We start from the raw sequence: 26,517 nt of genomic DNA on the forward strand, positions 1-26,517 counted from the left end.
GAACTCCGTGCCAGAGGATGCTGTGAAGGCCAAGACAATAACAGGGTTAAAAAAAGAACTGGATAAATTCATGGAGGATAGGTCCATCAATGGTTATTAGCCAGGATGGGCAGGGATGGTGTCCCTAGCCTCTATTTGCCTTAAGCTGAGAATGAGCAACAGGGATGGATCACTTGATTATTACCTGTTCTGTTCAGTCCCTCTGGGGCACCTGGCACTGGCCACTGTCGGAAGACAGGATACTGGGCTAGATGGACCTTTGGTCTAACAGTGTTAAATGCTGATAATGCATTATGAACAAAGGCTTTCCATTAATGTTATATGGAGCTTGATCCGTGAGGTATTGCACATCCTCTGCTCCCACTGAACCCTACCAGTTTGAGCCCCAGGACAGTATTCTCGTGGTTTATAATAGGTGACTGGAGTATTTTGCATAATTATTATGCATCATTCTAGCAGTTTTAAAAGAAGGGGGGAAACAAAAATATACAAATAACCTTCTTCCCCCCCCCCCCCAGGTTTCCCAGTGTAACACACATTCTTTATTTCTGATTTTAGGCTCTGATCCTGCAAACACTCAGGCAGGTGAGTTGCCTCTCTCATGTTTAGATTCCCATTGGGCCTGCTTCTGTCTCAGAAGTGCAGTTTAACTCAAGGTTAACTCCCCAGAAGTCCAGGGAGTGACACCGACACAAGGTAGGTTTAAGAAAGACAAGAGTCAGGCCCATGCTAGTCACCTGAAAAAAAGTCGGGCAGGGCTGTGTTTGCAGGATCGGGCCCTTAAGTAATGAGTTCTATGATCTGAACAACTTACACCTGTGCCAGCCCTCAGGGAGACAAACAAGCTCGAAACCTGGTGCCAGGCACTGCTTGTGTGACTCTGCTTGCAAGCTCGGGGCGAGAGCCTGGGGGTTCTTTGGTGCAGGGACTGTCTCGTTTTGTGCCTTGCACAGAGCAGGACACACACACATAACACATCTCGCCTGGCAGGTTGGCCTAGCAGATCCGCTGCAATTTGTTTTGAAATCCCCTCCTACCCTCTGAGCTCACTGCTCCCTTGCTCTGAATGCTATTTGCTCCCCGCAGTCTCTGTCTGGTTGGTAACCTGCAGCAGGCAGATGTAATTTGCCAGGATGCCTGATAGAGGGCGCTGGAGAGGCGAGAGCCGAGCAGCTGGGGGGAGGAGTCCCCCCGCCCCCGCCGCCAGTCTCACATGCCGGGTATTTAATTTAAAGGCACAGGAGCAAAGTCCGGGCGCGCCTGAGTTGAAAGTGACAAGCCTGCTCTAACCTCTCCCCGCACCTAGCCTGGCTCCTGGAGGAGGCAAATGCGGCTGGCAAACAAATAAAACATGCATCTGAAGCAAGGATCAGCCACAAGCCCAGGCGAAGGGGTGTGGAAACGACCCCCCCACACCGCCGCAAAAAAGATATAAAGAACAGGAAGAAGATCACATGTTATAATAATCCCCTTTGCAGCCAGACAGGACCGGAGGGCAGAGCTGGCCAGTTAGGACGGAGGGATGTGATAGCAGCTGAAGGGAGACAGAGAGAAAACTTGAAGATAACTAAATAGCACAACGAGGGGGCGAACCCCCTGTCCAGATAGCAAAAGGGGGGATCTCTCGCCCCTCCTTTTTTCTGCAAGGCATATAGGCGGGAGGAATAGTTCCTCCAACCCCTCCCGAACCCCCAGCTCCCCTAAACCAAATGCTACCCCCTCCCCACCAGGAACCGAATCTGTCACAATTTCCAGGAACAAATCAAGTCCCAGGAGAAAAGAAGATCAGTAAAGGGGAGCAATCGATTCTATGTGCATTGACACCAGTGGTGACTTCATTATTACCCTTTGACGACCAGTCTGTGAGGCCAGCCCCTTGGTGGAAAAGTGAGAGCAGGGACAGCAAGAGGGTGAGAGAGAGAGAGAGAGACGAGTAATTGTCCGATCATCTCTCAGAAAGAAAAGCAAACTTGATTCTTCCTATGACCCTCTGCCTCAGGGAGCAAAAGCGAAGAGCGCATTGTCTAGGACAAAATTCATAACAAAGCAAGGTTTTAATGGTGCGTGGCCCCTAATTGCATCCCCATTAGCAGCAGAGGGAGGGGGCGTGGGGAGGGGATAAGGGGGGCGGGGGACTCAAGAAGCAAGGACCGCAAATGAAAGTGAAAGATTAAAATAGCAAGTAAAAGAACTGCATATTATCAGATCTGACCGGAGACCTGAGCTTTGCTTTGCTTCCTCAGTGATGGTTTGTCTCCCGGCTGTGTCAGAGATGTGAATTTCACCTACTTTCTGGATGCAAAGGGGTAACATCTACCCATTCCTTTATTTATTTGGAAGTAATGTGGGTCACACACAGAGAAGCCATCTGAGACCTGGAAAGCTGTCTGGATTGAAAATAAAACAAGAATGAGACACCAGCCAGGATCCCTGCCCTGAGAGGAAGGTGAAGAAAGAAAGAAAGAACGAACATGCAGACACCAAACCTGTAGATTTATGACATTCTTTTTGCTCCTCTAAGGACAGATATTTTTCCCCTTACAGACATGCAGCATAAAGGCATCATGCTGATTGTGTTCTTGGAGTACTTTGTTTCTGGTCTTGGTGAGGCAGGTAAGCAAAAATCAGTCAGTATTATCAGTCATGGGACAGTTAAACCTAACTTTAAAAAAAAATAAAAAAAGAAGGGGATGGAAGGAGGGAAAGCAGATATTTAAAGTCTCTTAGTAAGTTTCTTTCTTTCTTCAAGGAATCTGGGCTAACCAATATATATATTTTTCCTTCCTCTTACATACCTCATTCTGCTTTCCTATGAATTAAAATAGGATGTGCAATTTATCAGCTCATTTTATTACAAGAAAATAACATATTGTCTTTATTTATTGAAAGAAAGAAAGAAAATTGGGTGGATAGGTGGGGAAAAATTGAAATATTCCAATAATTTATTTTGATAAGGGATACTATCTTCTTAAATAGGACAAGAGTCAGATGCCAGTTTCTTTAGATGGCACTGCTGAAAAGATCTGAACGATGTTACAGTTAGTTTTATTACAAAAATAATTAAAAGACAGAGCCATTCCATCTAGGAAATATTATTGCTGTTGTATAAGGATAGACCATTCACTCAAGTTTCTTTTTACTTTGATCAGGATTTGATGAGCAAGGTTAAATTAAAATGATTAATGTTTGAAAGTCTGTAGGACTAGGACCAATGCTTAGCAGCTGGACATTTTTCATATTTGATTAAACTGCACTGGTATTTACATAGGATTCTAAAAATATCTCGATTATGATAAAGAATGGCTCCCCTGAGGGCATGGAAGCTGGGCACTGGAGTGGAAGAACAGCTTTTTCTGCCATGGTTTAATACATCTTTAAGGTTGAAAGGATGATAAAAACCAGGATGGACTATGATGAACTATGCTGATCAGATCAGAAAAATATTAAAACAGTATTGATAAAACAGGAGATGAGCCAGTGGGTTGGTTCATGTGTCTTTTTCATCAGGGAATTGACTTAGGATCTCTCTTTCAAGAAGGCTACAGGCTGGTTTAAATTTCACTTGCATGTCCAGAGTATTGCATTGATAACATCATTTTCCATACAGTGTCTTGAAAGATAATTACATTTTCTGCTTTCTGCCTCTCTCCATTAAAATCAGGGGCAGACAAGGTTGCTTCAATACAGGTTATTCATTCTTTGATTAGACTATATTTTATATATGATTAGACATTTGATTTCCTTTACTGCAAAAAAAATTAAGGTAAAAAGAACTGAAATCACAGTAAGCAGAGAAATATTCTCCTACATCACACAGAGGTTTATCTTCAATCAGATCAGAGTCTGGCTATCCCAGCATTATAGGGAAAGGTTATAGGGAGTGCACAGTATCTCCCATCATGTATTTACACATCCAACCCCTTAGTCTCTCATCCAAGGCAACAGCTTGAAACTATCCCAGCAGCACACACGGGATGTGTACAGAAATTTCATTTGCCGAGCTATTGGTACCACTTGGGAAATATATAGTTAAAAATGAATTTAGGGGAAAATCTATCGTAAATGCAGCTGAAATTTGCCTTGTGTAAGGTTTCCAAAGCTGGAGTGAATTTTTAATGAGCCACAGCATGAAGCAGGTTGCTCAGAAAGTCTGAAATGGTTTGTTTTTTTTCTGTATTGACTTACACACACAGAACGTAAGGGTGTAGGACCTAGTGGTTAAAGACAAAACAGGTCTAGCATTGCTCTGAAGGTTAAAGATTGGTCAATCTATCTGAAAAGTCATAATCTTTTAAAAAAGACTCATATGCTGTTTATTCAGATAGTTGGTCAAAATATGGTACAATAAACTCCCCTCTCAGCCTTGGAGTTGGTCCCTCCTGGCCAGAATTGAAGCACCCTGATGATATATATGTGGGATGCCTCCACCAGTGCATGGCCTCTTAGGCTATTAAAGGTAATATAGGAGGGTAAAAAGGTGAGGGTGAAATTGAGGGTGTCACTGATTTTGACGTTTGAAACTAATGCTCTCTCTCGCCTTAATTCAGTTAAACTCAGGGCCTTATTCCCTTTGCACACCATTGCCGAGCTCTGAAAAGTGTCCTGAGTTGGGGGTCAGTTTGAAAGGCTGGCAGGAGCTCACGCTCTTAGGTCCTGATCTGCCAGTATTCTGCCCTCCCTCCAGAGAGTGTGTGGTTCTTCATGGCTGCATTCCTAATGGCAGCTCTCCAAAAGGGGGCATGGGTTGGCCAAAAATGACCATTGGTAGAACAAAGCTTAAAATCAGATGTGTTTTCTTTTTGAAACAAAATTGACGTTGGATAATTACTTGTCAGACTTTCACTAAGTAATGCCAAGTAGCACAGATTTTTGCTTATTCTGCTTTTGCCAATGGGCACTAGTGGCCTAACTTAGCAGAGTGGCTTGGCTTCCTTGGGATCTGCAAGTATCCAGCACCCCTGAAAATCAGGCCAGCGGTGTTCAATATAATTGAGACTCTAGGAGGGATTTAGACAAACAGAATGGAATTGGTTGAGGTGGCATTTGGCCAGGACATTGGGTCTAAGACTCTGATACGCTATCACATGCTATGTGATCTTTAACTTCCCGCTGGTGTGCCACACCCCTCATGCGGAGTGGGACGGCCCATAGGAGTGGAGACAGTTTAGTCACCACGGCTCATTCAGTCTTTGGCCTCTCAGGTAGAAAGTGGGGGACTGTTAATGCCAACTGTGAGAGAGGTTTTTGTGACATGAATATCTACCCACTGATAAATGGACTGAGACCCACCAAACTCATGTCACAGTGGCCATTGACCAGCCAACAAATGCTAAAATGTTTTGGTTGCTACCACTGGGAAGCTAAGGGCTCCATAGCTCATTACTAAACCCTAGAGACATCAGTGTTCCGCCCACAGCTAGCTTTAAAAATGCATATTTACAATTTTTCAGCTACTAAAGAGGACAGGTAAACAGAGTAAAACAAGTGAAATCCGCATGCGCACACCCCCAGTGTGAAATTGGCTTATTGTAAAATCAGTTGTAGTGAAACTCTACCAAAACTGGAGATAGGCTGGGACAACCCCAGATTTTTAGGGTGTCCAAAATATGGATCAGAACTTTGTAATTCGAAAACACTGAAGACATTTAAAACACTGTTTCATGGTTCTCTAAATTGACAAGAAATAAATAATCTGATCCAAATCCCACTGGAGTCAATGGGCATCTTTTTATTCCCAGCATTGGGCTTTAGATCAGATCCCAAATGAGTGGCTTGGTGCCATTTCTTCTGTTTAGGCCTCTAGAGAGGGTGAAAATGCACTTTTTAATATTTAATGTGGCTTCAGTTAACATTTGTCAGGCTCTGATGCTTAATGGCGGTTTGACATTAGCCATCGCTGCCTGAACAGTTGTCCAGCATGTCCTTTCAGCCATACGACCCATCTCCAATTGAATGGCTCACTAACCATCAGACAGAGACTGTCCTTTGCCATCCGCACTCCACAAAACTGCTGCCGCACTGCACAGCATTTAGGGAAGCAACAAACAAACAAACAAATAAACGGCCTCGTTTATTGGGCCAAGCCATCCAGCACAGGAGCCAGAATTAAGCAGCCTGAGTAATAGGCAGCACCCATGCGCTGTTTGATGGTTTAGCCTCCTATAAATTATTCAGTGAGCCCCTCCTGGCATTCGGGGGAAGTTGCTGGCTGTCTGGCCACTGTTTCCCTTCTTCAGCAGTGCCCTCGCCATTCTGACTCCCCATTTCAGATCACAGCCGTGAAACTACTGAGTGATGTGTTACCGGGAGGCCGAACAAGCTCCTGCATATTGATTTCTTTAAATGCAAAGCTCTTAATTGACTGCAGAACATTTTTCCTCTCCTTCCTTCCCTCAAACACCTCTCCACTAATTTGCAGTTTGTGCTCTCCTTTTTCCTAATGACACAGCAGTTCAGACAGGAACTGTATATTGATGTTGCTGCATTAGCAGGCAGAGCAGATAAACTTCCATGTCATTGCTGATCAGAAGGGCAACTGCGTTCTCTCTCACTTTCCATGTGCCATTAAATACAGTTAGAACATTCAAATAGCCGACCAACAGGAACTAAAAGAAACAGCAGTTTCCTGTCCAAAACTTTCTGGTCTTTACTTTCACCCACTCTTGTCTCCACGATTTCTTCCATGCTGTTTCTTACAGTTAGAATTCCCTCATTCCCTTTCCTTGGGTACCAAATGATTTGTGTCTTCCTTCAAATCTTTGCTGCTGTATACTCTGTGAAGGCTCTCCCTGACGATCCACCAAAGAGAGACAGATGTCCACACAACTTTATAGATTGACCTTCCTCTAGCCATGATATATTACATCTCAATGGTATTTTTAACTAAAGGCCTGATCCTGAGAAGTGCTAAAGGCCCTTAACTCCAGTTATGGCCAATACAAACTGAAGGCTCTCAACATGATATAGGTAGGACCGGTCCAATGTCAGCTCTTTGGAACCAGAGACAATGTCTTCTGCTCTGGTTTGTACAGCACTGACCACATTGAGATGATAATATCTGATCCATTTTAAACACAGAAACTGAATACAGGAACAACCATATTTTCCCTTTCTACAATGCCTTTCACCCAAGGGTCTCAGAGCTCATTAATGAAATCTCACAAGACAGAGACCAGACATTAACAAGCCAGGCTAGGTAAAATAAGGAAATTCAGATACCAAAATGCCATGAAAAGATATTCTCAAAGCACTGCAACCTGAGAGCCTTAAAATTCTACCTGATCTGCCATAAGGGAGGTTTGTTTGTTTTTTTAAAAAGGAACTCTGTGTTATTCAATACACCCTGCAGAGCAGTTGGAATTGTAAGGCTTCAGGACTGCAGCAACAAGGGCAAAACCAGGAAGCCCTAGACACCTTGTCCAGGTGTCTGAACTCAGGAGGTCTCTAAGTCCTTTCCTAGAAAAAGAGATGTTCAGACAAAGTTTCAGATTAAGCTTTTGAACCTTCTGATGTTCTCTCGTAGTCATACAATACATAGATGCAATTCAAAGTAACGAGCTGATAACTTGAGAGCAAATATATCAAAACTGTGGCTGGCCAGTCAGAGCAGTTGTTGGCCAATCAAGGATGCTAGTCATCCAATGGGGTTCTACTGTACTAATAGGGAAAAAAGTGTGTGTTGCAAACCTCAAAATGTATACAAAATTGTGGACTGTGCAAAGTAAGCCAATTAAAATAAAAACTGTGGTGGAAACTTAATATTGCAGGATCCTCAATTTCCGCAATATTGCTAATTAAGTAGTGCCTTACTTAGAGGATGAGTCAGTGCAGCGGCATGCCTGAATGATGAGTCCCTGCCAGCTCTGTTCGAGGGGTGAGTCATGGAATCAACTGAGGTTCCTGGCGTGTGCCCAGGGTGAGTCCTGGGACCTGAGAGCAGCTCTACTCTGGCTGCAGGTCCGATTCACAGGCAGTGCTTTGGCCAGTAATCCTTGGCCACAGGGACTTGTGAGCTGTATTCAGGGAGTAACAAGCAGAGCCTGAGCCAGACTTCCAGCCAAGTAGCAATAGGCAGAGCTAGTCACCCAGCCAGGAGGTATTAATTATGGTTTGTGCCTGATTTCTGGTTTTCATTACAATACTCTTACAGTATTAGTTTGTAGAACTATTATCATCAGCAGGCTGTGGAGCTCTGTGTACACACATATATTTTAAAATTTTCATAATTTTTCAGTTAATTTACTGCATCTTTAAGCTGCCAGACAGATAGCTTAGTCCCTCCAACTCCTAACTTTTAGCCTGTGATTCACAAATATGAGACAAAATATGGGGCAAAGGTGGAAAGGGCAAGATCATGACAGGCACTTGCTCAACAATGCAGTGTTGGAGACATGTGCAAGAAGGCTCTAAGAATCAGAACTCCAGCAGGCTTGAGGGACTGCTTGTTCCTGCTTCTCCACCCTGCAAGGAGAAGGGTGATGGGGCACAGCTGGGCTTTTGTCCTGCCCCCTCTTTGCACTAGTCTGCATAGTACGGCCAGCACTTTGTGGGGAGCATTGGAACATATTGCACATATTCACGAGGCAGCCCCAAAGACACAGGTGCTGGAACTAGGGGTGCTGCAGCACTGCCTGACTTGAAGTGGCTTCCATTCAATACAGGATTTATAGTTTGGTTCAATGGCTCTCAGCACCCCCACTATAAAAACAGTTCCAGCAGCCCTGCCTGAAGAGACTGCCTGTGTGTCTGAGACACAATCTGTGTCCAGCACTGCTCTCGGACCAGTGAAGATCCTCACCATTCGCTCCTGAGATCTGCAGCATAAATGCTACCATCTACCTCAAAATGAAGGACAGAAGAGAAACAAGGAGCAAAGCCATAAGAGCTGGGCTCATTTTTTCCCCATAAATTGGACTTTATGGTTCAATGCTTATAATTTCTATAGTTTTATAGGGTTAAATCCTCAGGCCTTTTCCCAGGTCTAACTTGACTTTAAAGGGTGTTTTGCCTGAGTAAGACAGAATAAAAACTGAATAAGGATTTCAGGATTTGGCCCATAATTTGCTAATTCTTGAATTAACAGTTGATCTTTGAACTTCTCCTAGACTACTAAGCATTTAAGGCCATTCCAAGTTTCTCTGGAAGGGTCATTTCCTGTAGGACTTGTACAGAGTCCTAGGATTTGACTTGTGACCTCCCCTCAGATTAGATTTATGACCTTATAAGGTCAAACTAACTCCTTCTGGACTGTTAAGAAATGAAGACTGTGCCATATGTCATTAGAAAGGTGATTCTCCTTAGACTGATAATAAGGTCTTGGGACTGATCTATAACTTCAATGTCACAAGGTATTAATGATTTCCATATAGGAACTATAGAGATGAACAAATGTAAATATTAGGCTTTTTTAGATTTCTTTTAATTTTCTTAGTTTCTAAAGAAATAAATATATAAACAGTAGAACTTGGTTTCTAAACATTTTGCCCAGCATTTGCAAACCTGGGTTGCCTGAAGTTCCTCACTTGACACTATATTTAGGTACTTAAATGAGGGAACTTATACTTCAGAGCTGCTAAAACCCCACAGTTCCAGGTGATGTTGATGCTCAACACATCTGAAAATCAGGCCACTTGGGTGGAGCTGAAATATGGATGTAGGTACCTAACCTTAGGCACCCATATGTGAAAATACTGGCCTTAATTTTGGGGGCAGGAACCATCTTTTTGTTATATGTTTGTACAAAGCCCAGCACAATGGGGCTTCAATCCCTGATTGGAGCCTGCAGGCACTTTTGCAAACCAAATAATATACAATACATGGACTATACCTGGTCTGTAAGTGCATAGCTTCACTAGGGTACAATAAAAGCGAGATAACACAAGGGTTCTATCATTAAAGAGATATATAGATGTGTAATACTGGACAAGAGGGGTCACATCATCATCAGAAGAGATCAAGGCCAGATTTTCCAGTGCTCAGCACTGATCGCTGGGGCCAGGTTTTCAGAAGAGTTCAGTTCCCAGTTTGGCACCTAAAATAAGGCTAGATTCACCCAGAAACTAACCCTGTGGCAATTAGGTCACATTTTCTGAAGAGACCAGCATGCTCCATGCTGAGTTCTTTAAAAAAAATCTGTCCTCAGTTGTGGTGCTGAATGTTCTGACAATTCTGTAGCGGTGTAGATGGACAAATGTCTCCATGATGGTTTAGATTGTCAGAAGTTTGTATCTCCTTCCTAGGGAGACCAGATGTCCCGATTTTATAGGGATAGTCCTGATTTATGGGTCTTTTTCTTATATAAGTTCCTATTACCCCACACCCCCTGTCCTGATTTTTCACACTTGCTGTCTGGTCACCCTACTCCTTCCCTATATTTAAATAACAAGAGTGGCCTGAGAAGTTCTGTTTAGTTTTGTTTCTTACTACTGTATTTCAGATCCAGTAAAGCTACGAACCTTCCGCTGCGACGGCCACTCTTGCAATCCTCCTGTAGGGAATCTAGCAACCGGCAGGACTCCAGTCTCTCTTACCACATGTGGGCAGAACAGCACAGAACTGTATTGCTTCTACCCAGACCAGCACCTCCTTCACTGGGCCTCCCAAGGCTGTGGGCAGCCCCGATGCACTAAATGCAATGCCAATCAGCCTGATAACACCCACCTTCCCTCTGATATGACAGATGATTTCTTCCTAAATCCTGGCTCCTGGTGGCAGTCTGCACAAGGGGTACACAGGGAAGAAATCAGGCTGGACCTGGAAACAGCGTTCTACCTGACTCACGTCATAGTAGTGTTCAAGTCGCCGCGCCCAGCTGCTATGGTACTGGAAAGGTCTCAGGACAATGGCCAGACGTGGAGACCCTACAAATATTTTTCCGTCAACTGTACAGCAACATTTGGGCTTCAAGATGATCTTATTGAAGAGGGCTCTCTGTGCACTTCCAGGTATTCAGATGCAGTGCCTTGCACTAGAGGTGAGGTAAGTGATAACTGACATTTGGACTATATTTAAAAACTGGCTAAAAATCAGGGACTACGTGTTGAAAGGGACACTGTCCAAATTAGTAAATAAAGGTAGGCACAACATTTAGGTTTTCTATTATGAAAATAAAAGAGGTGGTGAAGGGAAAACAAAGGGGAAGTTTCAGTAAAAGAAAGAGAATACAAATGCTTTCATGGGTTTTTTTTAGGTCAGTCAAATCATCTTTAATGTAAACAGTCACTTTCAGTGTTGCCACTTACAATATTTTGCTAGTGCCTGAGGATTAGGAAGTGAAACTGTTTAAAAACAGGACATGAAACTGACCAACCTAGTTTCACTGTCTAAGTTGAGTGAAGTTAGGGGAAAAATGGGAAACTAGCATAAATACTGAACAGTAAATTAGATTTGTAAAACTCATTCTGTGTTAATCCTCTAAGGTGCCATTAGATAGAAAAGGAAATTATTTTAAAGAAATATACAGTATGTTTATACTGACAATGTCTCTTTAAAGGGGAGTTATTAATTATTTACTAATAAAATAGCTACTTTATATATAGAACTTTTTGTCCATCGATCTCAAAGCACTTCAGGTGGCAAGTGGGGTAAGTATCATTATTCACATTTTACAGACGGGGAATTAAGGCACAGAGAAGACAAGTGACTTACCTAAGATCATGCAGTAGGTTGATGAGACAGCCAAGCTTAGAATCTAAATCTCTTAACTCCAACCAAGTCCAATGCCTTCTCCATTGGACTATACTGCCTCTCATGTTATGTGAACAAACCTGAAGAAAAAGAGAACAGTTATACATGAATGGCTAGACATCTCCTGGCTTCACTTAGGAATATCTATGATTACAGCCATTTGAATAAGTGCCTCCGAGAACCTTACTATATCTTCTCTAAGATCCTTTAGTGAGGTCATAGTCCTGTTTATGGCATCACAGTTGTAGTCACAGAAGTGATCATGCTGTCACAGATTTGGCATTGGGACTTCGCACATCCTCGTTTATTTTGCAGTGAAGAGATGCCCTGGTTTGCATAAAATGAAACTGCAGGAATTCCAGTGGTGCTTATTACGTCACAGCTGCCTGAGAGGTTAAGGAATTATTATCCTTATTTTCAGGCTGGGAAGCTGAGGCATAGAGGGGTGAAAGGTGAAATTCACCCCTGTGCATTGGCAGCATAAGACCTATACATATGGATGGTGCACATATTGGAAATTTGTGGCAGTTGATTTGACTCCCAGACCGTCCTGCTGTTTGAGTTGTAGTTCTGCTAATTAGCGAATGTGATTTTTTTAAAACATGAAATAAGGAAAGTGGCACTGCATTTAAGACAGCTGTACTTGTACGTTTTCTGTTTTGTTATTTCGTTTGCATCCATCAACATACTCTCTAAACACCTAATACCATTTTGCATTGTTATAGCACCTTCGGATCAAAGCTCTTAGTACTTTACAAAATCTAATGCGTCACACCTCAGAACACACATAAATGGCATTATCGCCATTTTACAGATAGAGAAACTGAGGCGTGGAAAGGCTAAATGATTTGCCCATGGTCGCACAGGAGGCTTCTCGTAAAGTTAGGAGTAGAATCCAGGTGTCCTGAGTCACAGGCCTTAATCACAAACCATACTTCTTTCCCCTGCCTCTGTAACAAAAGCCCCTGTCTCTGTAACACTGGACCTTGGAGAATATCATTAAGACCATGTATTGCTGCTAAATTAAATCTGAGATGTGGAGGGCAGAAAATCAGTCAATAAAAGCTTCATCGAACGCAAGCCTCTGCACTGACACGTCAGTTTGTGTAGCAAAAAAGTTCAATTTATCATCTAGCAAATATTATATATATGCTGGAAATGTAGATTATTATTAATAATAATATATTTACATAGACCTTACAACCTTGAAGAGCCCAAATAGTTCTACAAACTGGTGAATGAAGTAAAAACAGATAGGATCACTTCACCCACCAAAGTTCAGCCACCTCTGCAATGAAATGTAGCAGGTGTGTAGCAGCACACAGCAACACAGTGCAACATCCTCCCGGAGAACAAGAAGAGGAATGCTGATGTGCAGCAATAAAATTAATCATCTTTCATTTATATGGCACCCATAATCCAAAAGGATCCTGAAGTTCTGGACAGACTTTATGAGGACCACTTAATTCACCATCATCACTGAAATATGGTTATGTCTGGGGTACAAATGCATTAGCTATTCTAAGCCAGGATCATGACACAACAGATTTTTATTCTATTGAAACTGATGGACGGAGAGAGGGAGGTGGAATGTAGTTACCAAAAGTGAAAGTTGATCAGAACCACTGAGCTAACAGTCCTACTTTTACAAAAAGTGCCAGGGGATTTTTAACCACATGTTGTCAGAACCTCAGTTTTTACATCTTATTCTAAAGATGTCACCTATATCTGCACAGTGCCCCTGGGACACTGATTCAATACTGACTCAAAAGGAAGAGTGCCACCTGAGGAATCCCCAGTGTTATTTTCTGCAGCATCCTTTGTTTTCTTTGGAGTTCCCACATCCAGTTGCTGAAGCCAGCTTCGTGTGAGAGCTGGTGAACTCATAGCGCAAGGTGGTAACTTCTGAGAAATTATCTAACTTGTTCCCAACTGAAGGTACCAATTAATGTTCAGATGATTAAGATGCTAGTGTTACCCCTTTTGACCTGAGCTAGTAGCCAATATTCAAGGTCTTGCAGGTTGTTTCTGTTAGGAGGAGAAATTGGTAATGGTGCCAGGGATTTCTTTGATGCAATCCTGCTTATTTACAAAGAATGCACACCAAGTCCTGTTTCCCTGAACACAGTACGAATCAAACAAGAGGAAACCATTTTTCCAAGCCTCTTTTTCTAGCCAGCACTGTACCCCAAAAGCTCTCTTTTACCTTTCTCTTGATCACATTACAAGTTCTTCTCTAGCTACCTTTGACTTTCTGTTGCCTTCTCTCTCTGTGTCTGTGATGTTTCTGGCTTCATGTGCTCACATATATACACACATGCCTCCACCAAAGCAATATTCTGCCATCTGTGTTTGTATTCAACTGCCAGTGAAGCCCCTCCATCCACATAGCTCAGCTCCTGACCAGCCTTGCATGTGGCGTATGTTTTGGGCAGTGGCTCCTATTGGCTTCAGCTATTTTACTCCAAAAGGAGCTTAGTTGCTTCTTACATTTATCCTGAAGGAAGGATGATTGTTACGCCCACCAGCTTCATCCAACCCCCAGCACATATTTATGGAATAACATTTTTTAGAAGGTTTGCTCACCTTCAGTAAAACATCTGTCTACAGTAATGCTTCTGTGTGGTATTATGCATCAGTAGATTGAACTTTTTATTACTTGTCTATATGTCTACATTTCTATTGCACCACTCACTATTGTATGTAGATTCCAATACTAATATTATCGTTAGGGACAGATAATTTAACTGAAGATGTGGCCAAGGCAAAAGGTTAAATTAATTCAATATTGCAGTCAGACTTTTGGTGTGCTCAGAAGCCTGGGAGTTCAGACACCATCTAGTGGAGATAAGGATGGGAGTTCTAGAACCTGCATACCGACAGCACATGCATTCAAAGATGTGGGACATTAGGAGCACATTTTTAATAAACTAGAGCATCCGGAAATGAAAACAAATGTTCTTCTCTGTAGAATAATATGTTTGTATAAAAGAAAGGCATTAAGATGCAGGGTCTGTATCACAGTGTCCTACTTAAAGCCCCAGGAACTGATGATTAGAAATAAGACCCTATGATATTGGGTCTGAAGAGTACAAGTGAGTTTTATATCAAAGGCCCATCCATTTATGTGCGTGTCTGTGTGACAGATGACACCAATGAAGTGTGATATAATGAGCCCATTACTGGAATTCACTGGTGGGGTGGGGAGGAGAGAGAGGAATTGTTTATGCTTGAATAAGGTAACTGGTTCCTAGGCAACATGTGAAATGTGCCTTGTCTGGAAGACTTGTACACTCTTCATTGTCTAAACCACGATGACCCCTTTGGGGTCATGGAAGTGCCCCGTGCTACCTGTTTGTCAAAGATGTCGCTTTTAAGCTAACAGATTTTTAAGTATTCATATTAAAAAACCCGCAGTGAGGGTCAAATGCAGAATGCAGTGTAAGGGGGTGCAGCTCTCTGCTTCACCAATTTGCTCAAGCATGGGGCAGAGCCATCACCATGGAGGCCCTGGGTCTCTGCCCCCTCTAACTGCAATGGAGCAACACTGCTAGAAACCTCTGGGTAGCTGCTACCCTAGAGGAGGCTCTGCATCTCATGGGGCATCCTCTTAAAAGTCAGTATGGACCAGTGCGGGGGACAGGGTTATGTGCACGTAGCGTACCTGGACATACAGATCCCTGAGCCACAGAGGGCCTTGCTCAGAGTTCAGAAAGAAGAGGACAGTGCTGCAAACGGGTGGGAAGAGGGATATCCCTGCACAATATTTGCTCAGTCCTTTCTCAGGCAAAACTCTTATTGACTACAATGATAGTTTTTCCTGATTAGGGACAGAGAGGTCAGGGCTGCAAGATTTGGACCCATTGCTTATTCCTCCCACTTGACACCATAATCTACTTGTGGTATCACAACGATTAGTGAACTGACAATGTTAAGGGCTCCACAGAGGGATAAGCAGCAGGACCAGGTGATCTCTTAAGCAGGGCCAGCCTTAGGGAAAATGACACCCTGGGCGAACTTGCATTTTGGTGCCCCTTTAAGCAGGGGAAACCATTTTCAAGCAAATGCCCGTAAATAAAAGATGGAAGAGCCTTCTCTTTACCTGCAATGTGTGGATATGTTAATAATTTACAAGATTTTCAATGAGGCATCAGCAGCTATTTAAGGGTCTGATTCAACAAAGCATTGACGTCAGTGACAAATGGGATTGCTCATCTTTCTGCAAGATCAAGCCCCCTAATAGCTGAGGTGCTAGGGACAGAGTCAAATGGTCTAGTGAAATGTCCAGGAGATCTGCAGCAGGCATAGCAAACAGAGTTGAGCGTGATCCGTGGATTCTTCTAACTTCCAGCTGGAAAGGATTCGATGAGGGATTAGTCACTCTTGAAAGGCAAGTGCTCAAATGTTATGACTAGGGCTGTCTGTTCAGCATTTAGTTTAACTTGAGCTGTAGAGGAGAGAAAATGCAGAGGCATATTGACGGGAAGCAGTTAATGCCAGCAGAATAAACAAGTGGATAACACTGCTAGACTTCACTTCTTTGGAGGACAAGCTTAAAGAGACTGGGGATTGTGTCTGAGGGTGGCTTGAACCTGGAAGAAACAACTGGGGCAGAGAGGGGACAGTCTGGGGGCCTGCCTCCCTGTTATATGAACTGCAGACAGCCAGGTTTATAATGAGCCATGTCAGGGATATTTGTTTGGCACCTTGTAAACTAGCCAGAAAAACACACTGTTTTTCTAGCATTATTTCTGCACTTCCTGACATGCTGGGCAGCAGATCCCAAATAGATTTCTCATCCTCATGCTGTTATATAAAAGCTTGGAGAAGCTGCCACTTCTTTTTTCAAGTCTCGATTGAGAAAAAATCTCTTTGTACGAGAAGTTGTTAGCCTGGTGGATAACTTCATGGTTTTTTTTTTTACTCCATGCAGAAGATAATTTACTAATTGCTCTGTGGTTTTCTATGTATTACTATGATCACCAAGACAGTGGCAGCTTAGATTTCCATTAGATCTCTGTTCTGGAGATTGGTTCTTCGGAAATCTTTCAAGGAGCTTTGCATAGGAAAGTGGCGTTGGTGATGGGCAATGGTGCCTTTCCCATCAGAATCCAGCCTAGGTCATCAGATCCAATCTGATCACGACTGGACATTGTTACTTTTTTATTGCTGTTCTGCAGCCAGTGTGAATGAGTTTCATTGTTCTCAGTCCAGTTCCTAGCAGACAGGCGTCCACATCACAGAAGCCATCACACGGGTGTTTGCAGTTTGGGTTTCAGAAAATACTCATTGCCTCATGAGGAAACATCATGTTGTGTTGCAGTGTGATGGCCTTATGGAAAAGGCCTCAGGTCCTGATGATCCCATTGCAAGATCATGATGTTGTATAGGCCTGGGGCAAGTTTTGGGACATTTCAATTATCCTGCATTCCTTCCCTGCAGGATGTGGGACTGATTTGAAGAAACTGAGATGATCCTGCCAAATTTGAGACAAGTGCTAATTCAACACTACTTGACACCTTGCTGGTAGTCTCAGCAGAAGAGCCAAAGACAAAATGGATCATGGAGACTAAACATCACCTCTGTTCATTCTCACTGCCTATCGTTAGACTTCCTCTATTTCTGCTACATCCTTTTTGAGAAGGGGGACTGGAACTGAACATAGTATTCTAGATGATGGCACAGCATTGCTTTATATAATGAAATTATATTATTATATCTAAACCACAAAAGTTTGGGCGGGGGGAGAAGGAAGGGAGTTAATTGACATTTCAGTATTGTCTGTCTCTAACCTTCATACAATTATAGAAGATAAGTGCTGGAAGAAACCTCAGGAGGTCATCTAGTCCAACCCCCTGCTCAAAGCAGGACCAACCCCAACTAAATCATCCCAACCAGGGCTTTGTCAAGCCGGGCTTAACCTCTAAGGACGGAGATTCCACCACCTCCCTAGGTAACCCATTCCAGTGCTTCACCACACTCCCAGTTAAACAGTTTTTCCTTCATCACACAGGGTCCTTTCCCATTGCCTTCTGACCTCTAAGCAATAAATAATTCCTCTAAGACTGTGCATTACTCCACCACCAACCAGCAACAGCAACCACCAGCAGCAGACCGCTGCTCTGACATACTGTTTGGATTGCCCTGCATAGGTATGATCCTTAGACTCCTGGCAAATTGCTATTGTGGCCCAAAATTTGGGTATTCCTTCCATAGTGCTTTTTAATTCTTACCAAATGGAATGTAACACTTTGTGGAATGGGGATAGTAGCTTGTGGTACTCAAAAATATTCTCATGAGATGAATTTAGGAGAAATGTTTTGAATATTCTGAATCCAAAACGGACCCACCATACTGATGAGAAGGCTGGATGTTGAATGGAAGATTTGATCACTGAGGCCAGGTCTACACTGCGACTTTAAATCGGTTTAATGGCCGATATACCGATTTAACGCTGTATCCGTTCACATGACGTCGTCATTAATATCGAGTTAAACGGCTCCTTAAATCGATTTCGGAACTCCTCCCAAACGAGAGGAGTAGCACTAAATTCGATAGCGATAACTCGGATTAGGGTTCGTGTGGACGGAAATCGACGTTATTGGCCTCCGGGCGGCATCCCAGAGTGCAGCACTGACCGCTCTGGACAGCAATCTGAACTCGGATGCAGCGGGCAGGTAAACAGGAAAAGCCCCGCGAACTTTTGAATTACATTTCCTGCTTGCCCAGCGTGGAGCTCTGATCAGCACGGCTGGCGATGCAGTCTGAAATCGAAAAAGAGCTCCAGCATAGACCGTACGGGAGATACTAGGTCTGATCGCTGTATGGGGAGACAAATCTGTTGTATCCAGCTCCGTTACAGAACACGAAATGCCAAAGCGTTTGAATAAAAAACTCCAGGATACACAGCGCTGCGTGACAAGCGTAACGGGAAGCCAGAGACTCAAATGGACGCTCATGAAGGGAGGGAGGGGGTACTGAGGACTCCAGCTATCCCACAGTCCACAGCAGTCTCTGAAAATTATTTGCATTCTTGGCTGAGCTCCCAATGTCTGTAGGTTCAAACACAGTGTCTGGCGTGGTTCAGGGAACAGCTCCTCAGTTTATTTCCCCCCACCACCACGTGAAAAAAAAAAGGGAAAGATTGCTGTGCTATGGCGTTTGCTCAATGCACTCCGCGAAAAAGGCGCCAAAGGGTTGTCTGCTGCCTTCACAAAGGGAGGGGTGAGGCTGTACCCAGCACCACCCGGGGAAATGTTTTCTGCCCCATCAGGCACTGTGCTCTCAACACGGAAGTGGGAACTATGGGATAGCTGAGGAACAGCTACCCACAGTGCACCGCTCCTGAAATCGATGGTAGCTTTGGACCATGGACGCAAACAATCGATTTTAGGATCCCACTGTGGACGCGCTAAACCGATTTTATTAGATCTGTTTTGTAATATCGGTTTAAGCTAATTCGAAATAATCGTGCAGTGTAGACGTACCCTGAGATAGCCAAAAGCAAATGTAAGTTGAAGAGGTATCAGCTCCCCACTGCACTGGAAGCATAGAACTAACCCAAGATGTCACTTTGTAGCTGGGTTTAACTGGATCATAGGTGCAAAACAAAAATTACATGCATAGATTTTTCTTTAATAAATAGCCATATTCTGTTTTTTAATTGCTCCATAGTTTTACTGTCCATAGTGAGAGGATGGAAATGCAGTGGATTTGGAGCAAACCTGTTCCGCGAATCAATGCGATGCTCAGATAGCTAAAAAGAAAACTGGAATTTCTGTGTTTCTAATTATGTGTTTTTCTAATGATGTTCTGAAACAGGACAAAGAACACTCTTGCTTTGCAGGATGGAATAAAACAGGACAAAGATTACTCTTGCATTGCAGGATGGAATAATGCATTTAGCACTGTAGTTCCATTAGACTGATCATATAACATCTATTAAAGGGTAGGAAAATTTGAGAGGTGAAAATGCTTATTATACCCTTCAAAACTAGATCAACTTGCAAGCAACCTACTACTGAAGAACATTTTGGATTGAGGGAAGTTTTTATTATGGCTTCTTTGTGATGGGCATGCTTTGAGTGCAGGGACATTATTGTCGTCATTAAGCCAAGTGCATGCAATGTGATCAGCATATCTTAGTAATGATTTGCAATATCCATTTTTTGTTCTGTACAAGGATCTTCTTTTGTAAGAGAGCATGCATAGGAACTGCCCTGCATGCGTGACTCGTATTCCTTGACCTGAGGCTATGAGGGGAGCTTTTGTTGTGTCCACATCTTTTCTGACTACTGCAGGCTGGGAGATCATGTTAAAAAAACAAAATTATCTGCTTCAGGAGTGGAGAAACAAAACACGGATTCAGTGAATGGCAAGAAATCAAAAATCTGAGACATTGTCTCTGGAATGAAGATGACCCTCTTGATTGAAGATAAAATATCATCCACTATGATGCTGTGCCAGCTGGTGAACAGAAAAACACATCCCTAAAGATGGCTGTCTTGATTAGTTTTGAACTGGATTCTGCTAACTTCCTGACTATTAGGATGGTCAGGGGAGACCAGGATAATTAGGGTGACCAGACAGCAAGTGTGAAAAATTGGGATGGGGTGGAGGGATAATAATCACCTATATAAGACAAAGCCCCAAATATAGGGCCTGTCCCTATAAAATCAGGGCATCTGGTCACCCTAAGGATAATGTTCATCTTTATGAATCATGGCTGAATGGCTGATGAAAATTAGAAGTGAGAGTGGGAGTGGGAGGGGGAACTAAAGTGACGAATGGGCATTTGATAGCAGATCTGCACTTAAGCATGAAAACCCTTACTAAGCTTTCAGATGCAATTTCAGTTTCTGGTCATAAAGGTAACTCAGGACTTATGATCTATTTCCATAAGATGTTGAGAGCCTCTAATGAGATGCTGAGAGCCCTCAACTCTCATCAAATTTGGTGGAAAACGGGAGTTGCTCAGCATTTATCAGGGTGGGATCTGTAATAAGCATTGAGAAGAAGACTCTGTCCTTTAGATATAGAATATCAGAGTTAGAAGAGACCTTGGGAGGTCATCTAATCCAACCCCCAGACATATCTTTGCTCCAGTTCTTTAAATGGCCCCCTCAAGGATTGAACTCACAATGCTGGGTTTAGAAGGCTAATGCTCAAACCACTGAGCTATTCCTCCCCCCAAGACAACTTGCACTAAACCTACACTCTAGTGTTGGGGAAAGGTACTCAAAACTTTAGGGCAGAAAGGCTTAGATACCACAGTGATGGATTTAAATAGAATACAATATCCTAATGATAAGCGTCACGTACTGGGAAGCCATTTTTGAATCATCCCGATCAAGAGTTGGCATCAGAATAATATGAACAAACACAATTACTTGTTTATGACATTCTCCTGACCTTTCCCCAGGAACGTTGTCGGGATGCCAAACTTACAACTGACCCAGGGAAAGCTAATAAACAAATCAATTTTTCCGCAAGGTACACAAAATGTAAAAGTCAAATGTCTCTTTGTATGACAAGAATCTGCCTCCTACAATTCAGCACAGACATTATTTAGATGACCACCTTTTAAAAAATAATGATAATAGTTAAAATTAATATTTTTTATTTAATCTTCCTTTGGGAATCTCAAAGCACTTTACACACATTAATGAATTAATCCCCTCACCCTCCTGTAAAGGAGCTAAGTGTTCTTATCCCCATTTTACCAATGGATAAACTGAGGCAGGCAGTGATTGAGGTCACTGATGTCACTGGGAAAGTTCCCAAGGATTTAAACAGGGGCAGTCTCTAAGTGACTTGCCTAAGGCCAGGCAGGATGTCTACGTCAGGGATCTGAATCAAATCCAGATCTCCTCAGACTTTTCTTTAGCCACAAGAACACCTTGCCTCTTTTTTTGTAGTTTCTCATACCACATGAAATGAGTAACTAATTGAAATGACTTTAGTGTTGTCCTAAGTCACAAAAAAATCTATACAGAGCACACAAGCGATATATACAATCATTGGATATATTCGACTTCTAACTAGGGCAGCGTTCCTTCTGATGGAATGAAAACAAACAAATACAATTTTATCATCCCTTTTTTTAGCAAATCCATTTTTAGTAGACTGTCGTATTTATTATGAAATTATCCCTGGAAGCATATATCAGATGGGATGTCAGATCCCACCTGCTAAATACAAGTATTTTATATTATGCCTACCGGCCTTCATCATAACATATATAAAAGACAATTGATCAACTAATATGAAACAATAATAAAATGTAAGCAAGGTCAGGAAAAAATAATAATAGGCAACAAAGAAACAGTAATTACACTACACAATCATTAGCGTCTAGCAGATTTTATCTTCAGGGTTTCAAGGACCCTGGTTCTCCTCCGGGGAGTGTGATGGATTGAAGAATCGGAAACTCAGGCTTTGTGTACACTAGAGAAATTTGCACTGGTGTAGCTAAACAGAATCAAACACTAACATAGGTGTGCTCCACCAGTGCAAAATGGGGCATGCATTCAGGTGACTCACTGCAGACACCTGTGCAAACCTTTAATGGCACACTGCACCAGTGTAAAGCAAGACTTGCTTTTCTTTGACTTACTGCAGAGTAAGTCACACCAGTTCAAACTCCACTTTGCATTAGTGGAACATGTCTACATTAGCACTCTGGTGCAAATTTCCCCTAGTGTGGAAGGGGCCTTCAGTTTCTGTGATTCTTGTAATAGTGAAGGCTAGCAAGGAGCCAGTGATTGCTGAGCCTGGGAAGAACAATATACATGAATTCACTTGTGTTATGTCCCTGGAATTAGGTTTTAATGTTGTAAAAATCTTTCTTTGAGAGAGACTGGGATAAACGACTCTAATCTCACCATTGAGCTTATTCGAAAAAGCAGAAGTACATCATGAATTAATCATGTAAGCAAATTCTTGTGTCTCAATGTAACAGAATATTGCTGTTCCACAACTGGAGGCCATGGGACTTCCAAGGCTATTAACATCTCTGCTGACGGGTAGGTACTCGAAGCTCTAAGAGGATTTGGAAATGTCAAAGCAACTCCCCTGAAGAGATGCAAGGCCTGAAAGGAAAATATTTGCAAAACAATAAATCCATTAGGAGTCCGAGTATTTTCCAAGCTGGCAGGTTAAGAAACAAAATGCAAAACACCTTCATGACAGCAGGCAGAACAGTAGTGAGAACTTCGCACCCTGTAGCCATTCTTTCAGCCTAAAGAACTCACTGCTACATAGGATACCTATTAATATCTGGAGAGGATGGGCAATTAACTGGATACCCAAATCACTAATCACCACCTGAAAAATGTGGCTTACACTAATATATAAAAGATTTCTGATATTATACTACACCGGGCCAAATGTATTGCTAGCATATGACAATGCACTTCTATTTCTCTCAGATTTAAATATGATTCAAGATATGTAATAGTAAAATACTGCTTTGAACCTTCCATAGTACTTTTCTATTGAAAATCCCAAATCTTTGCACAAACATTAATGAATTAAACTTCACAGTCTACCTTGTGATGTAGATCAGTATTATGATCCCACATTTTACAGAGAGGGAATCTGAGGTACAGAGAGATTAAATGATTTGCCCATGGTTGTACAGGAGGCCAGTGGCAGAGCTGGGACTAGAATCCAGATCTTCCAGCTCTTAAACCCACACCAGTCAGTATTCCTCAGCTGACATGTCACAGTGCAAGATGCCACTAAAATATTTTTTTCTCAAACTTGTGGCCTCTCGGGTGTCCTGATGGCTTGATGGTAAGTATGAAGAATGGAGCTTGTACAGGGACGACAAGAACACAGATTAAACAGACTGATCAACTTTTTGGGGCCTCGGCTCGCTTGTGCCAGTGAGAGAGACCCTCAGAGGGTTGTTTCAGGGCTTCATATGTTATTTATAACTTGCTTTGAGACACTTCATGTTGGAAGGCTCTATAGAAGTGTGAAGTATTATGTCTGCACATGGTATAATTAAGAACTAGGAGTGAATACACCAATATATTCCCACATGGCTCTATTAGTCTAAAAATGTTGATCTTTGGATCAATCAGACTGGGTCATTTCCCATGACTCCATTGATAAGCAAATGTAGGATCCAGTTCTAAAGAGATTTGGTCATTGACCTATGGCTCCATTGATCAGGGGAATGTTGGGCCCATGGACTAAACAGAATGGGTCATTTGCTTATGGCTCTATTGATCAAGGGAATGTGGACATCTGGGCAGAAGGGACTAGGCTATTTTATCATGGCTCCATTGATCAGGGGAATGTAGGCACCTGGGTTGCACAGGCTGGGCAATCTGCCCATAGCTTCACTGAACAAGGGAATATGGACATCTCTGGTCTGAGCAGACAGGGTCATTTGCAACTTTGTGGATGGCTCCGCAGAATAAAAGAAGAGAATTTAAAAAAGGGAAAGTTATAACATAGAAAACGCTGTGGAAAGGCATGAAATGTGCTGCTGGCACTGCAGCATAACTCTGTCAGGTGTAGGTCTGCTACTGAGTCAGGAAGCTGACTCTTATTTTAAGGGGGTTTATCTCCCATGTGCCATTGATACACAACAGAGTTATCTATTAGGCACGAACCACCAACTCTTTTCTGACCCCTGCAAACAAAAAGGAACAGAAGAAATATTTTATACACAGCAAGTATTTAAACTTATCTGTCCACTAAAAAAGAAAATCCAGAGAGAGAGAGAGAGAGAAAGAGAGAGAGGGAATCCCTATGGAAACAAAGCTTTCACTCCAGGAATAGAGATAGACAGAGACTGTCACTGCTCATAAAGCAGAGCCAAAGAACCCAGAGGGCAAGTACCTCTGCTATGATGCAAAACTCAGCCAGAGGAGAAAATAGCTCTCAAATCAGAGACAGCACATCTATAAAGGGAATCTAAGCCTGGGAACTAATGCAACCAGCTCTCTAGTTCACTGTCACCCCTCTATCTCCACTACCCACCCTCACAATAAAAAAAAGACCCTGAAGTAAGGAACAGTCATAGTGGAATTGAAGCTGAAATAGGACATATTCCTGCAGCCTTTGTTAAACAAAAAACCAGAGCCTTGATACCAAGAAAAAAAACTATTACTCCTTTGGGATTCTGTAATCTGTAACATGAATAGCCTCTCTCAGCAACATGGAAACTCCAAACAAACAATAACCTTGCCTCTTACATCCAGTAGCCATAGGATGCCTTTATTCCTAGATCTGAACCATTGGAACACTGCAGATTCTCTCTCTCTCTAGCCCCTCCTAATTAATAATTTGGCTCAGCCTTTAAAACAGTCTGCTTATCCTAATGTTTAACAGTGGTGTGGCAAGCTATTTTCTGGTCATTAGTTTCGGGGACTGACTCATGATTCCTGGCTTCTATTTTCAGCTTTATCACAGACCAGTTGTGTGGCTTTGAGCAGATCACCTTACCTCCTTGTGCCTCTGTTTATACTACTCTAGAATGGTGAGACTATCTACTTCACAGATAGTCTGAAGGTATTTTCTTAAAATGCTTTGGGATGCTCAGGTGGAAAGTGGTGTAGAAAGGTGGACAGTATTGTATTGACAACACCAGTATTCCTTTGAGTTGTCACAGTCTGCCACCACCTGGTGCCTCATACCTGTCAACCATGACTAAGGTTGTGAGGAGCCTCCCAAATGGCAAATATTATTCTTTCCTGAGCATCCCATTTGTCTGGACTGCACATACAGGGGTGCTGCATCTCCTCAGGGATGTGTTTTCTGTTTGCCTCCTAGGTGATCTATCGTGCCTTAACTCCAACCAACAAGATCGAAGACCCATATGGTCCTGAGGCCCAAGACCTCCTGAAACTCACCAACCTGCGCCTCCTTTTATTAAAAAGGCAGGAGTGTCCCTGCCAAGGCTTGGGATTGCTGGAGAAACCCCAGAGGTTTGCCCACTATGCTATCTATGATCTGATTGTCCGGGGGAGTTGCTTCTGTAATGGTCATGCAGAAGAATGCCAGCTTGCCAATGGGACAGGAAACACAGAGAACGTGGTGAGTTCTTGAAATTCACTAGTTTACTTCAATTTGTACTTGTTTGTGCTTCCTGAGTCAAACAGAGGCTTCTCCATAAGACCCTGTCCACCTTCACCAAAACAGTTTAAAATAGGGTACCACGGATAATCCACATCAATGAAACCTAAACCTGCTTCTTAGTATGGAAAGGGCTATATAACTCTAACAGCTGTTCCAAAAATGATCTGTGTTAGAGATAGGCCTGAACTAAAATCTTGTATCTGAACAGACCCACACTTCTTGGAGATGTTTGAAATCTGAACTGGGATCCAGATCCAAATATAATGGCTGATATTATCCAAATATAATGGCTGATACATCTTCTTGTATCTTAGCAGGGAGATAAACCAAACCTTGGACCCAAACATTGCCTGTGAAATTTTGGGATTTCAAAATCTGTTCTAGTTATTTATTTTAAATGACATAAGAAAATCTCTTTTTAAACAACGCAAAGAATCTCATTTACCACAAGCTAGGACATTAAAAGTATTGCTTGAAATTCCATTTTTCCTTTGCACTGTATTAGAGTGCAAATGATAGCTGAGATCCCCACCACTGGAGACTCTTGAATTTGCTAGGCACAAGCAGTTGTGTTATGGTTATGATTTCAGCTTTTGACTCTGAACTTCCTGGGTTTTGTTGGTTCAGTCAGATGCTAAGCATTATTGGTGGGAGAAGAAGATTCTGAGAGTGGTTTAATTAGAGAGTCTTACAACCAAATTCATAACTGTGGAAAACTTCAATTATTTTCAGTGAAAA

General features: G+C 42.5%; 1 protein-coding gene across 1 annotated transcript in view; it reads left to right on the plus strand.

Annotated features, from left to right (window-relative positions):
• Positions 1-2,151: 2,151 nt before the first annotated feature.
• LOC116827087 (netrin-4-like) overlaps positions 2,152-26,517 on the plus strand; it is a 66,533-nt gene continuing 42,167 nt past the window's right edge. The window contains exons 1-3 of the mRNA XM_032784306.2: positions 2,152-2,613; positions 10,436-10,977; positions 25,474-25,737. Of these exons, the coding sequence (XP_032640197.1) occupies positions 2,547-2,613; positions 10,436-10,977; positions 25,474-25,737 (873 nt within the window). The 5' untranslated portion in view covers positions 2,152-2,546. The remainder of the gene's footprint in view (positions 2,614-10,435; positions 10,978-25,473; positions 25,738-26,517) is intronic.

The sequence above is a fragment of the Chelonoidis abingdonii genome, chromosome 17, assembly GCF_003597395.2.
Source record: "Chelonoidis abingdonii isolate Lonesome George chromosome 17, CheloAbing_2.0, whole genome shotgun sequence".
NCBI classification, from domain to species: Eukaryota; Metazoa; Chordata; order Testudines; family Testudinidae; genus Chelonoidis; species Chelonoidis abingdonii.